The sequence below is a fragment of the Scatophagus argus genome, chromosome 17 (genome assembly GCF_020382885.2).
Source record: "Scatophagus argus isolate fScaArg1 chromosome 17, fScaArg1.pri, whole genome shotgun sequence".
Lineage (NCBI taxonomy): Eukaryota > Metazoa > Chordata > Actinopteri > Scatophagidae > Scatophagus > Scatophagus argus.
Window position 1 is genome coordinate 12,601,603 of NC_058509.1, and position 12,440 is coordinate 12,614,042.

The following is a 12,440-nucleotide window of genomic DNA, read 5'->3' on the forward strand; positions in this document are numbered from 1 at the left end:
CAACACTGACTCACAGTTCCTGTGCGTACTGCAAACACCTGAGCTCTGTGTGTTCGATAAAAGCACGGGGCTTATTATTTGATGATATTGTGCATTGGCTTTATTTATTTTGCTGTTAAACCCTTCAGCTTTCAGGAAAATGAAATAGGACCCACACAGGGCTAGTCTTGTATATACGTATCCTGTGGTCCTTTTTGAATGAAAGTGAATTATCCTCTCAGTATTACTTAACACTTTGCTCTCACACTGCTGTTGGTACGATACTTAATCTGATACACACTGGTTGGTTGGAACCATTCCTGCGTTTTAGCCTCGACTCCCATCATTTGTCATGTTGACAGTATGATGTGGCTCACTGTAGGAGGGAAGGACTGATGAGGGGGATATCTGACAAATGATGCCGTTGAGTCACTGGTTGGACATGACTTGAAGATTTGATTGCTTTTGAGTGATAAGCAGAGACAGACTGCAACGTAGACCCGAAACAATTGATCAATTTGAGGCTTGATAGAAAATGAATTCTCAACAATTTTGATTCTGTTCATTTATCAAGGAAAAATTCCAAATATTTATTGTTTCCTTAACATTTGCTTCTCTTCTTTTTTTTGACATGATTTTAAAATGAATATCTTTTGGACTGTTTTTTTTCTGGACTCTTTTCTGCCATTTTCCAAACCTAACAGTTAATTGAAATTTTTTTAAATACTCACCAATAATGGAAAGAATTGTTGTCTGCAGCCCTACATTAATGTGTAGTGTAAATAATGTATTTATTTATAGCTCATAAAACTGTTTAACCTCAGGACAGACATGACATGCAAATTGCCCCTCAGGGATCAGTAAAATCTTATCTTCTATTATCTTAATGTGTTTACTGGGTGAGAAACACAGACTCCAGTAAAAACACATTCCCTCAGACCCGTTTTCATGACCATTTTCTGCAAAAATCCTGACTTGCCTTGTGACTGCAGACAGTAATTCATTCGCTTATTTTGTCATGATTATTTTTTCAATTAATTCTCTGGCTCATAAAATGCCACAGATAAAGAAGAGCAGCCAATGTTCACGTTTGAGAAGCAGTGAGGAACAGTCTATTTCTGGAACGTTGCTTGAAAAATTATTTAGATGATTAATTGATTGATGAGTCATTTCCGTTCTGCTATCGCCAGAGATACGTCCCTTGGTTTGCTGTAGTCATTAACAGGAAGTGGTGACATTTTCTGCAACTTGCTTGGTTTCACATGTTACATTGCACATTTTTAAAGTAGTTTGTCTAATTTTAACAGGGATTTTAATGTATCTACCTGTTTGTTTGGGTGACTACAGACCGTAATGAGCTTCATGTGACTGCAAACATCTCATTTGGTTCCTGGTGTTTCCCTGGAGCATGCGATTTGTTGTTCACAGATGTCAGGGTGCTTATTCAGTATGCATACAGAGTTCATGCTCCCGGCTAGAGCAGCAGTTCGTCATCAGGGGAAACTGTCTCAAAGAAAACCTGATCAGCTGCTGATGTGCACTATAACCTTTAATAAATCACAACCTTGGCAGATTCTTAAAATATGTATATATAAATTATTTAAATTACTTCACATATTTGCAAACTGTTTTACTGTTTGCTGCTTACACTGGAAAAAGGTTACGGTTGTACTTTTGGCTAAAGAGACTGATTTGAAGATCACCTTGGGCTCCACCGGATATTTCTTCAGTACTATAATTATTGGCAGACCAATTGAGAATGAAGATAATTGTTTGTTTAAATTTGAGTGTGATACAGGTTTAGTGAAACTCTGGAACAAGGTGTTACATAATCTCTGAGATGCTGTGTAATATTTTATTTAACTTAAACACTGTTGACTGTTGGGAACAGCAGGTTTTTCCCTGAGGCTTCAGTTTCCCTGAGGCAAACAGTGGTTCTCCTGAAACCCAGGTGTTAGATAGATACATGCAGTTCTCATTTCCCACCAGGAGGGGTCACCCTAAGTTTACTTAAAACTCATTTTTTATCTTACCAGAATTAAAGAACCCTGTACGCAACAAAAGCATTCAGCGCTTGCTCAATATTGCATTATTTCCTCAAGATTTTTGACAAATATGATTGGCTCAATGTCTCCAGTCTGCAGTATGTATCTTCTAACAATAGGAAGTGGGGCTAAAGCTGTGAGGCGGCTATGTTTGGCAGGCTGTGTGAACTAATGACGGGTTTTCTTGATGGGGAATACAACTCTCTTTGACAGTTCATGTGTTATGGCCTTAGGTGACCTAATCAGTCTTCAAGTTAAGCGTTTGTCTAATTATGCATCCAAGAGCCTGACGATGTACTCACACAATGAAACAACTGCATGACAACACAGATACAAAGAACACTTGCTTTTGGCTCATTGATATTCAGGTGAGAATGTCTGTTGAGCAAAAATAATCACATACTTCCAAGTAAAAATTCAGTCTTATTACCTGTTAACCCAGCAGCTGACAGCAGTGCTGCAGCATGGATATTGCATTTGGTTGTGATTAAGTCCTGATGTCCCAGAAGACAACTGTGTTAAACCCTTGTTTAGGAGCAGATGAAGGATATACACCCATTTAGGATTGCATAAATATTCAAGGCTGCTTACAGTAAGGAGGTTTTGATTTGTTCATCTAATGAATGATTCTATAGTGGAAATAATTGGTCCTGTCTCTCCTAATGTCTCGCAGGATTTTCCATGAACCTCCTATTGTTTATTCAGTCTCCTGTTTCATCAAGACCTCGTGCTGTTGAGCACCTTTTTGGTCTGCGCTTGATTTTTCCACATTCAATCAGTGTCACAGATGAACATTCACTTAGATTTTTTTTTTTTTGATAAGGCTCGTTAAACGTCCCGCGCTTTGGATGCAAATAGATTTGTAATTTCTGCAACAAGATGAAAATTTCATTAATTTGCGGAGGGGGATTGGGTGGGGATGTTGTTTGCCCTTCATCCTTCAAAGTAGAATTTGATCAAAACCTCAAAGAGGCTGTTTATGGGTTTCACACATGGGACACAAAGGTGTCTGTTTTGTCGGCAGGGAAGGAAAGGAATTATTTAACCTGAGGTAACCTCTCAATAAGTCATCCACTTAAAGATGTTTAGAGTTTTTCACTCTGTCACTGCAGGTGGGAGACTGAGGCGGAGAGGGAAAAGAAAAAGATAGTGGCACGGGGGGGGGGGTGAATTGCTCTGAGTGGCTTCACAGAAAAGAGCCCATGATTGTCTTTTGTTTCGCTTGTTCCTCCATCTTTTGTCTCCCTGTTCTAACTTTCGCTACCAGTGAGTCATCCACCTCACCCATCCACTCCTCTTCCCTGTTTTCACTTTCCCTCTCATTTGAGCTGATTTCCCACCCACTTTTTTGACGGCAGAACGTGATCGCATACCTTCCCCCCTCCTTTCCAATCTCACGCGCTCACCCACGCATCTCCCCCGGAGCTCCAGCTCACTTTTTTACCTGATTCAAACATGACAACATGCACGCTTGCCAGAAAGACCCATGCACACATTTTATTTCTGTCCTCCCTGTTACCTTATGTAAAATTTACATATGGGTGTATAAAAGGGATTCTCTTTGTGTAATTGAATTAAATTAGTCTATATTCAACTATGCACTCACAGACCCTACCTGTGAGTGCATAGTTGAATATAAATATCATATTCATATAAATATCTTTCAGCGAGACACACTCTTACACCCAGAGAAGCAGATTCAGTTACATGCCTTGCTGCATGTGTCTTGCTGATAGTAGCTAGGAAAATATTTGTGGTTAGGCAGGTGTGTAAGAGGGATTTCTTGATCAGTGACTGCTATCTCTTGAAGTGTATATGAGATGATGGTTGCAGATCTTAGGCAGAGATTTATGTACTTTTATTTAATATAGTGTGGATGTATATAGGAGCATATGGATTACATTTTTCCATATCCATCCTGGTTCGCCTCCTACCGAATCCTGCTGTCTATTTTTAGTGCCATTATGCTTTAATGTGCTGATGCCTCAATGTATTGATCCCACGTCCATCAGCTTATTAGACTCAGCGTTACATTAAGGGCATGAAGTAAAGCTACTTAAGATGATATTTTCTGCTTAAATGGGATGTAATATGTTGTGATTAGATATAATATTTAGTTGTATTTAAGACTCAAGGGATGTCAGTGACAGTCAGTTTTTGTGATCCTCTAACCTTCCACCTATGCCGACATCAGGTCATAATTTCAATTTTTCCTATTCTTTATGACTAAATACTCGCAAACCTAATGATAGTCCAGTCATCCTCAGCTGTGCTTTTCATTTAGTGCTTATTACCCTATGTTAACACAAACCAAGACGGTGAACATGATATGCATTGTCCTTGTTCAATATCGGCATGTTAGCATTGTCATTGTGAGCATGTTAGCATTTACCTCAAAGCGCCGTCGTGTTTAAGTACACCCTCACAGCGCTGCTAGCATGGCTACAGACTATAATGAGCACTAAATTGATATTAACAGGTATAGACTCGAACAGTGGTAATTTTTATATTTTTAAACTGCGATGCATTGCATTGTGGGATTGTTAGCAGCAAGTGTTGTACAAGCCATGGACACAACTTTTTTTGTTGCAGTGCTGGAATTTACAAGAACACTTTGCAGAGCTTAAATTTCACACTCAGAGTTTGGACGGACAAATTAAATGGCTTAGGGTAAATACAGTGCAATGCATACTAAGTAGGGAGTGATTTTGACTCAGCTTTATTTGTTTGTTCTACTTTAATTTATTGTTCAGCGACTTTTCCTTGTTTTATGCTAACACAGTCATCCCACCACTCTGTTATTGACCTGTGACTGCTTGGCTCATTGAGAATGTGGGTTTAAAACCCTTCATCTAGAGGACTCGCTGCAGCAATGAGCCTTGATGGATGCACAGCATGTTAATCAATAAGGCTCTGATGTTTCTCACAGGTGCTCTGAAGGGGAATCTCCGTTGTACTGTATTCATTCGGTCATTCCTTTCTTCTCGTCTTTCGTCTTAAGGCTGCCTGATGTCCCCCCTGACAGCTATCCAACGAAACATGCTGAAATCCTCTCCCAAACTCCACTGTAAATGTTTTTTTCCTCTGTTCCCCCTCCCCCATACACACCTCCACTTTCCCCCTCCTTGTGTTCTCTACCTCATTTTTATTCTGTCTTCTCTTCACTTTGTCCTTCACCCTTAATCTTGCCCTTAAACTCTTCTGTACCTCTTGTTCCTCTAATCCAATCTCCTCTCCCTTTATTGTTCTTTCCCTTAACATCTTTTCTTTTTTCTTGTAATGCCCTATTTCTCTCTTCCTCTGTTTTGATGTATTTTTATAGACTTTCATATGAGACGATGTTGTTTGTTGTTTTCATTAGTTGGGAAATGATGTAATTCTCTGTTTTGGACCTTTTTCCCAGTGTGACTGAAACTTTCTTAAATGCTTACTTCAAGGACAAATTTGAATTCTTTCTGTCTCTCATGGCCTCTCCTTCTCCCTTTTTCAGGAGGAGTTGCGGGAGCTGAGGGAGCAGCCCATTGACCCCCAGGCGGAGCAGGAGATCATTGACAGCATTGAGGAGGTTTACTTCTCCAACGACTCCTTTGACATGGTGCAGCATGAACTGGAGGTCAGATACTCTGTATGAATCTATTAATGAATGAATGAGCACCACTTACTTGTAAAATGACAAGAGATTTGCTCCGGGGTTTCCTCACCCCCTAAAATAATTCCATCAAACCCACCACATTTCAGTAATTCTGATAACAGTAATATTGCATTCCTAATTTGAATAAATGTGGTTTCCTGCGCTTTGAACCTTGTCTGACTGGCAGAGTTAAAGCTCTTTCTCACCTGAGCTGCTGTCTCTTACACCTCTGCTGAGCTGCATGCGTGCCATTGACATCTGGATTGATGGATTGCGTCCGCTCAACAGACGAAGGGTGTGAAATCTCATTAGATTTATCTTGGTATTGCTACACCATCTGAAATGAGGCTCTCAGTCAAGGGGAAAGTAATTACCTATCATCCTTTGGGCCATGGATTTGTAATATCTTCTTTCCTTAGCAGAGTTTGTTTGCTGTTTACTAAATAACATCCTCTACCTTCTTGACTAATCTGACTTATGATCTGGCAAAGTGTATTTATTGAGCAAATTCTTTTTGTTTTTTATTTTTTTTGAATGGAGGAAGGGCTGCAGCTATCTTTAGTCGCACCAGTTGAAACCAGCTTAGGCTCTTTGAAATTCATTGTGAGATATCTTTGAAAAATTAAGATGCTCAGGAGTGAAGATTAGCTCTGCCAAGATAGATGAAATCCTTGTTCTGGCCCTGAGCGCCAGAGCTTGGATACTGCCATGGTTCTGCTTTAAATATTTTCTGTCTTGACACACACCTAGCAGTGACTTTTAGGGTAGACATGTTTGGAAGCAGCATACAGCAATATAGGAGTAAGAAGGGCTTATAGGCTGTGCTAACGGCTGTGTCTGCTAATGTCTCGGATGCTTTCACCTGTGTAGGAGGTTATATTGTAAACAAACAATAAGGTTTTATGTGTGTGTGTGTGTGTGTGTGCGCGTGATTATAGAAACTCCCACCTGAGCTGAACCTACAGGAGCTGGAGGAGTATAGAGAAAAGCTGAAGAGACAACAGGCAGCAGTAAGTGTCTCCCTCTGTGTCATACACACACATGCTATGATGTCAGACCCCGGCGGTGTATTGAAGAACCTGTTCATGCTTGTCATTTACATGCCTCCCAGGTGAACAAATCACAATTGGACAGCTCTTGATTTCACACCTGCCATTACAGTGCATCTCCACAAGCAACTCGAGTGACCACTTGTGATCGGATCACTTCCCCGCTCTATTTGCAAATAGACACGCTGTGACAAAGGGACACAATCTTTTTATACTAAGGCAGAGATAATTTAATCTGTAACTGTGCCAAATGTAGAAGTAATCCATATTGGCTACTGTTTACATTATTGGTGAAATTTAACATAGTTAAGACCAGTAAAAGACTATATAGGAACATTAACATGCCTAAATATAGTCATGTTTTTTTTGTTGATTAGCAACTTGTTGGTCCTTCTGACTGATTCTGAACTACTCCCAACGACCATCAGCTTTGTGTCTGAACTTTGATGATAGACTCTCATGACGTCAGTGACTGTGTTTTCCTCCTCAGGGCCACAGCACAGACATTTCCATAGTGGCCATCATTATCAGGTCAGTCAGGTACTTGCAGCTTCAGAATGGAGAGCTGATCTGTCAACAAATTCTATTTATAGAGACGTAGAAGAGAAGGCTGTACCCCACAGTCCAACGCAGATTTCGCCTGCATACCCTCTTTCCCGATATGGTTCTGTACTTTTGCACACGTGTTTCTATCATTGCTAACTCAGCTCTGCTTTTGTTTGCATATGGACACATCTGCTCATTACATGCTGCTTCTTTTCATATATGCTGCTCGTCCCTTCTTATGACTTTCTTGACAGTTGCCCACAGAGCTGTCTGTTTGAGAGGATGCTCGATACTTTATGGCTGTTAAAGCTTAATTGTACACAAACATTCTCTCACACATGACCTATCTGTCTGTCTGTCTGTCTTACCTATTGGAATAGCCATGGTAATTGATCTAGTGTATTGTCAGGCAGAAAATCTGCAGCTATGATTAGCCTGTATGAGCAAACTCTCTACCTCCTTGTCTCTCTCTCATTGTCCTCAGGCATTGAAGGAGACATATACCTTCCTTGATTTGTTTGTATTCATTTCTTCAAACTGTCTTTTTCTCTGCCAATTATCATCTTATCTCTATAAAGTCCAAATCCTCTCTTTCCTGCAGGTGTACATTAAATTCCACAGGTCTATTAACACGGTTTTTAATTTGATGGATCTCATTTGAGTATGTTTGAAAGAGTAGGTTTCATGAGCAATTTTGAAATATGACAATAGAGCATTGCTTCAAGGGGAATTAATTTGACAATGTACTGCAAAAAAAAAAAATCCTTCGCACATTTTTTAAAAACAATTGTATCATGTTACACGTGTGTATGTGTGGTTCACCAAATTAGTGCTGATCTACTGCTGTCAGTGATGGAACAACCATCTCTCCAGGAGGGTCGTTTATACTGGACGCATACTGACTTCCCTACTCATGCACATACACATGTGTCCAAGCCTACAGAGTCGTCAGTGTGTGAAATAGAGCATACCCATCTGGAGAAGTGATAATAGTGCTTTCAGATTCTCACCATGGGGCTGTTGTGTAACGGCTTTTTCTCCAGCTGAATGATGTGGAAGGTCTCCACACTCTTTATCTGTGACGCCATAAGTTAAAGCAGCTTGATGTAGATGTGTGTCTGTTCATGTGCCTTTGTGTGTGTTCGCGGTGGGGGGAGGGCGTGAGGAAATGAGATAAAAGGGTGAGAGATACAGTACTGTATCCTGTGTATTGCATGTGCTTGACCCGCTGTTTGCCACTTTTTCTTTGCTCCTGCTGCGACCAGGTTTGACCTGGTGTGTTGACACACTTTGACATAAACAGTACTTTGCTTTTCCGTTTCTTCCCGTCTTGATTCATCTGCTGTAGAACAGACTTTCTGCTGTGTGTGTGTGGAGAAAAGAACAACTGCCCTGTTTTCTGCCACAGTATCCAAGCTTAATTGGCGCCTCTGATACGCGTCATCTCAGGGCCAATTGCCTTTTTATGCCATGAAACTTTGGCTTATGTGAAAAATGTCAGGGTCCAGTGACACAGTTTGGTTGTGTGTTGTGGCCATAACGCCCATGTAAACACACAAATGCAAGGAGGCCTTGCACACATGATTGTATCATACTTCTGAGGGTTTATATTGACAATATTTGTTATCTGTACCCTTATCTCATCCAAATCCCGGACAACTGTAACCAGGATTATTTACCAGAATTTACAGAACAACCAAGTATATATGCCCAGTGCTTAATGCCTTTACAGGGATAACTCATGAGCAGTATCGTGACATTTAGCATTATAACTCCCATCCACCTTAAAATGACTTTCTGCCCAGGAATGTAGGCTGTAGAGATGACGATAATAACTTGGATGAAGATATTGAATTTTTAATGAAACTTGAAAGCTAGAGATGACTACCAGTCCTGCAGCAATAATGATTTCCTTCCCTCTGCTCTGTTTTTTTAAAAGTTAGTAATTCTTATGCAACCTTTGCCTATTCCTGCATGTCTGGCACAGTTCTTCCTGTGTTCAAATCAGGCTGAACCAGCGTCCTGCTGAGCGGTGGAAGAGTTGCTGAACCTTTTGAAATTCTCCTGTTATTTTCATTTGGCAGTGTTTTTCCTGTATCACAAATAAGACCTCTCTGTACAAGTGCAGGACCGGTTCTACTCCTTCAAAGTGAATGTGGGTTATATTGCTTTGCGTTCCAAGTGGAAGCCCTCACTGTTTACTCTGTCTCGCTCCTTAGCTCTCTTAATCAGGAAGTCTGACCTTCACTATTACTTAGCTGCTTGATCCTTTTCACTGCTACCAGCCTTAATTAGTGCTAGCTAATTTAGCTTTAATTGCCTCATACATCTCAGTAAACACTTGCCAGAAGTGACAAACATTCAAACACCTTTATATAACCCTAACTTATATATCTGTGGTTTACATCCTTCTTGCTAATGAGGGAGTTCTTGATAAACTTTCTAGACATGTTCAGTATCAGCATAGCTCTGAACAACGACTCCATCTGCTAAATATCAACATGCTCTGCGCTTGATTTGCAACCCAGCTCCTGCACACTTAGCCTCAATTTGTGTATGTGAGGAGGAGCTGGGAACTAGTGACTTTGGCCTTTTGGCTCAGGTAGGATTTAGTTACTCACTGCTGGGTTTCCTTTCTGTATTTAGACTCTTTCAATCCTTTTAAAAGTTTGTATTATTGGCAGCGGGTTGCCAGTAGGTGGCTTTATTTCGGATTAGCTTTATGTGTCTTTTATAGTTCCACATTGTTGTTTTGTTTCTCTGACACTACCTTGTACATTTTTTGTGCTTTTTCTAAGCACTAGGTATGTTTTTCTTTGTGACCATCTTATTCGTACAACCCCAATTCCCCCCAAAATTTCTGTTTTTATTTACATTTTACACAGCATAAGAACTTTTTTTGGAATCAGAGTTGTACATTTTAATGTTCAAAGACACAGACACTTTCCTGAGCTGCATTCGCCATCTGTTCAGCTCTCCAGTCGCTCTCCATGCATACTTAACACATGTTGAAATGTCATCCTCTCTCGCCTGGTCCTCCGCATACTAGCAGATATGAACACCTCCTCACTATTCTGAATAAGCTCGTGCCCACTTTAAAATGTCTACTCGGTGCTGATAGTAGTTACACGGCAACAGAAATGAATGAGGCATGGTTGGTTTCATCTACTAGATGAATGTTTGTCTTGTACATTCATTACCAGCCTTTGTCTGTGTAGTAAGATTTAAACATTTCAGCTTCATTTTCATTTTTGAATTTTGATGTTGAAATAATTGATTGTTGTTTGTTTTGTTGTTTTATTTGTTCTAGAAATTACTGAACATACACATGTACATTCTTATTAACATTCTTATTCTTATTCACACTTAAAGGGCCCTTTAAAGCATCAAAATAAAAAAATGATGATGATGATATGTAATAATTATGTCATGACTAAACACAACAGAAAGCCTGTATTACAAACTGGGGAGATGGAGTTTGAAACATGTGGTGTTTGCCTGGCAGAAAGAGGGTCTACTGGTATGATTGAGAGATAAGTCAGCATTGTTGCTTTGATTTTGACCATTTTTTTTATTTAATCTGTTTCTCACAAGTACCACACCTTAACTAAGTGCAGCTACAAAAGCTTAACGTAAGCAGTGCATATGCTCTTTTAGTACGTACAATTTCACTGTGTGAGTGAAAGGCAGAAAGGAGAGGAGAGAACATTAGAAAACACAAAGGGAATACAGAGAACAGACACTTCTCTGAGTAATGCTGTTGAGAAAGACATTGAATGAAATTAGCCTACAACAGCAGTGTATCCTAAGGCTGCTGCTGTGACTCTTCCTTTATGGCAGGACCACCTAAATTCTCAGGTCACCACTAATAAACCATCATTTTACTTACTATTAACCTGTGCAATACCTCACTTCTTTATATGTATAAATCCTTTCTACACAACTCTACTCAACTTTCTATATTTTGTAGTGTAAATATAACCTTGTATTTTTTTTATTTCTTTTTTAGTTTTTTAATAATCTTTTATATCTTTTGCATTTTCTGTGGTTTTTGCACTGTCTTGTCCTCCTGGCTGCTGCAATGACCAAATTTCCCCTTGGGGATCAATAAAGTCTCATCTTACCTTATACCTTACCTCTAAACTGAGAAAGGGAGACACTCTCACCTAATGATCTGGCTGTATTGTACTTTAGATGCAGACATCAGTGATTGTTATGCTTGCTCAATCTTCAAGAGTGAGATTACACTGCCAAACTGTTTTAGTATGGTGACATTTGGGAAGAAAGTCGAAATGTCTTTTCATCTTTTTTGTTTTTTTAGCTAATGATATTTTATCTCCTCTCTCTCTCTCTCTCTCTCTTTCTCTTTCCTTCCCTCTCTAGGTTTCGAAAAAGGTTGCCGATCTCATTCTGGAGAAACAGCCTGCTTATGTCAAGGTAAGCTTCCAGTGTAAACTCATGGCCGCATTAAGCAACTGCGTCAGCTGGCGACTACCAACAGGATAAGGTAGAATATCCATAGCAATGGGAAATTTGACTCCTTCCATTGATAAGGAAAAGAGAACAGTAATCTGGTTTTCATTCAGCGCATAGTCCATAAAATCCCTTCTTTGATCATCTAATGATGTCGCAATGAGCTGAAATGAAGCAGTGTGTGCAACAGGGTATTAATACCAAGCTTGAAGCTACTCAGTCTATTTTGGGTCAGATCCAGGATAGACTACTGACTACAGGAGACCACATTTTCTATAGTCAGGAGTCAGTTGACTGATTTTAGTCATCTGATTCAGTTGATGATATTAAATCTGTGTGCTGTCGTTCATTGCGTTTTCTTTAGAAATGCACTTTGGAGCAAAAGCTTGTTTGTCCTTTCGAACCATAAAAAACATGACCAAAGAGTGTCTTACTCAACCCACACCTACATAGAAAGGAAAAGAATTTACTCTTTTTTTTTTTTTATCTTTTTGAGGATTAAAAGCCCCAGTGCTTAGTAGCAAGTGAAAGTCTATACAGATGCTGGTGAAGCAGTTGAAGCCAGCACCAGTTTCTTTTCAAGTTGGATAACTAGGTAGACATTTCTGTGTGCATTTTGTTTTATTTGTGGCTATATTGAATTATGCTTGAATATTAAAGTGATTTGGCAGGAGATCAAAATTCTGTCTATACCAAAATATGTACATTTGTTCGTGA

At 39.6% G+C, this 12,440-nt stretch overlaps 1 protein-coding gene across 2 annotated transcripts in view; it reads left to right on the forward strand.

The window, feature by feature from the left end:
• vps50 (VPS50 EARP/GARPII complex subunit) overlaps positions 1 to 12,440 on the forward strand; it is a 91,655-nt gene that overhangs the window by 2,398 nt on the left and 76,817 nt on the right. For both annotated transcript variants that reach the window (XM_046416991.1, XM_046416992.1), the window contains exons 3-5: positions 5,515 to 5,637; positions 6,594 to 6,665; positions 11,634 to 11,687. In XM_046416991.1, coding sequence (XP_046272947.1) covers positions 5,515 to 5,637; positions 6,594 to 6,665; positions 11,634 to 11,687 — 249 coding nt within the window. The remainder of the gene's footprint in view (positions 1 to 5,514; positions 5,638 to 6,593; positions 6,666 to 11,633; positions 11,688 to 12,440) is intronic.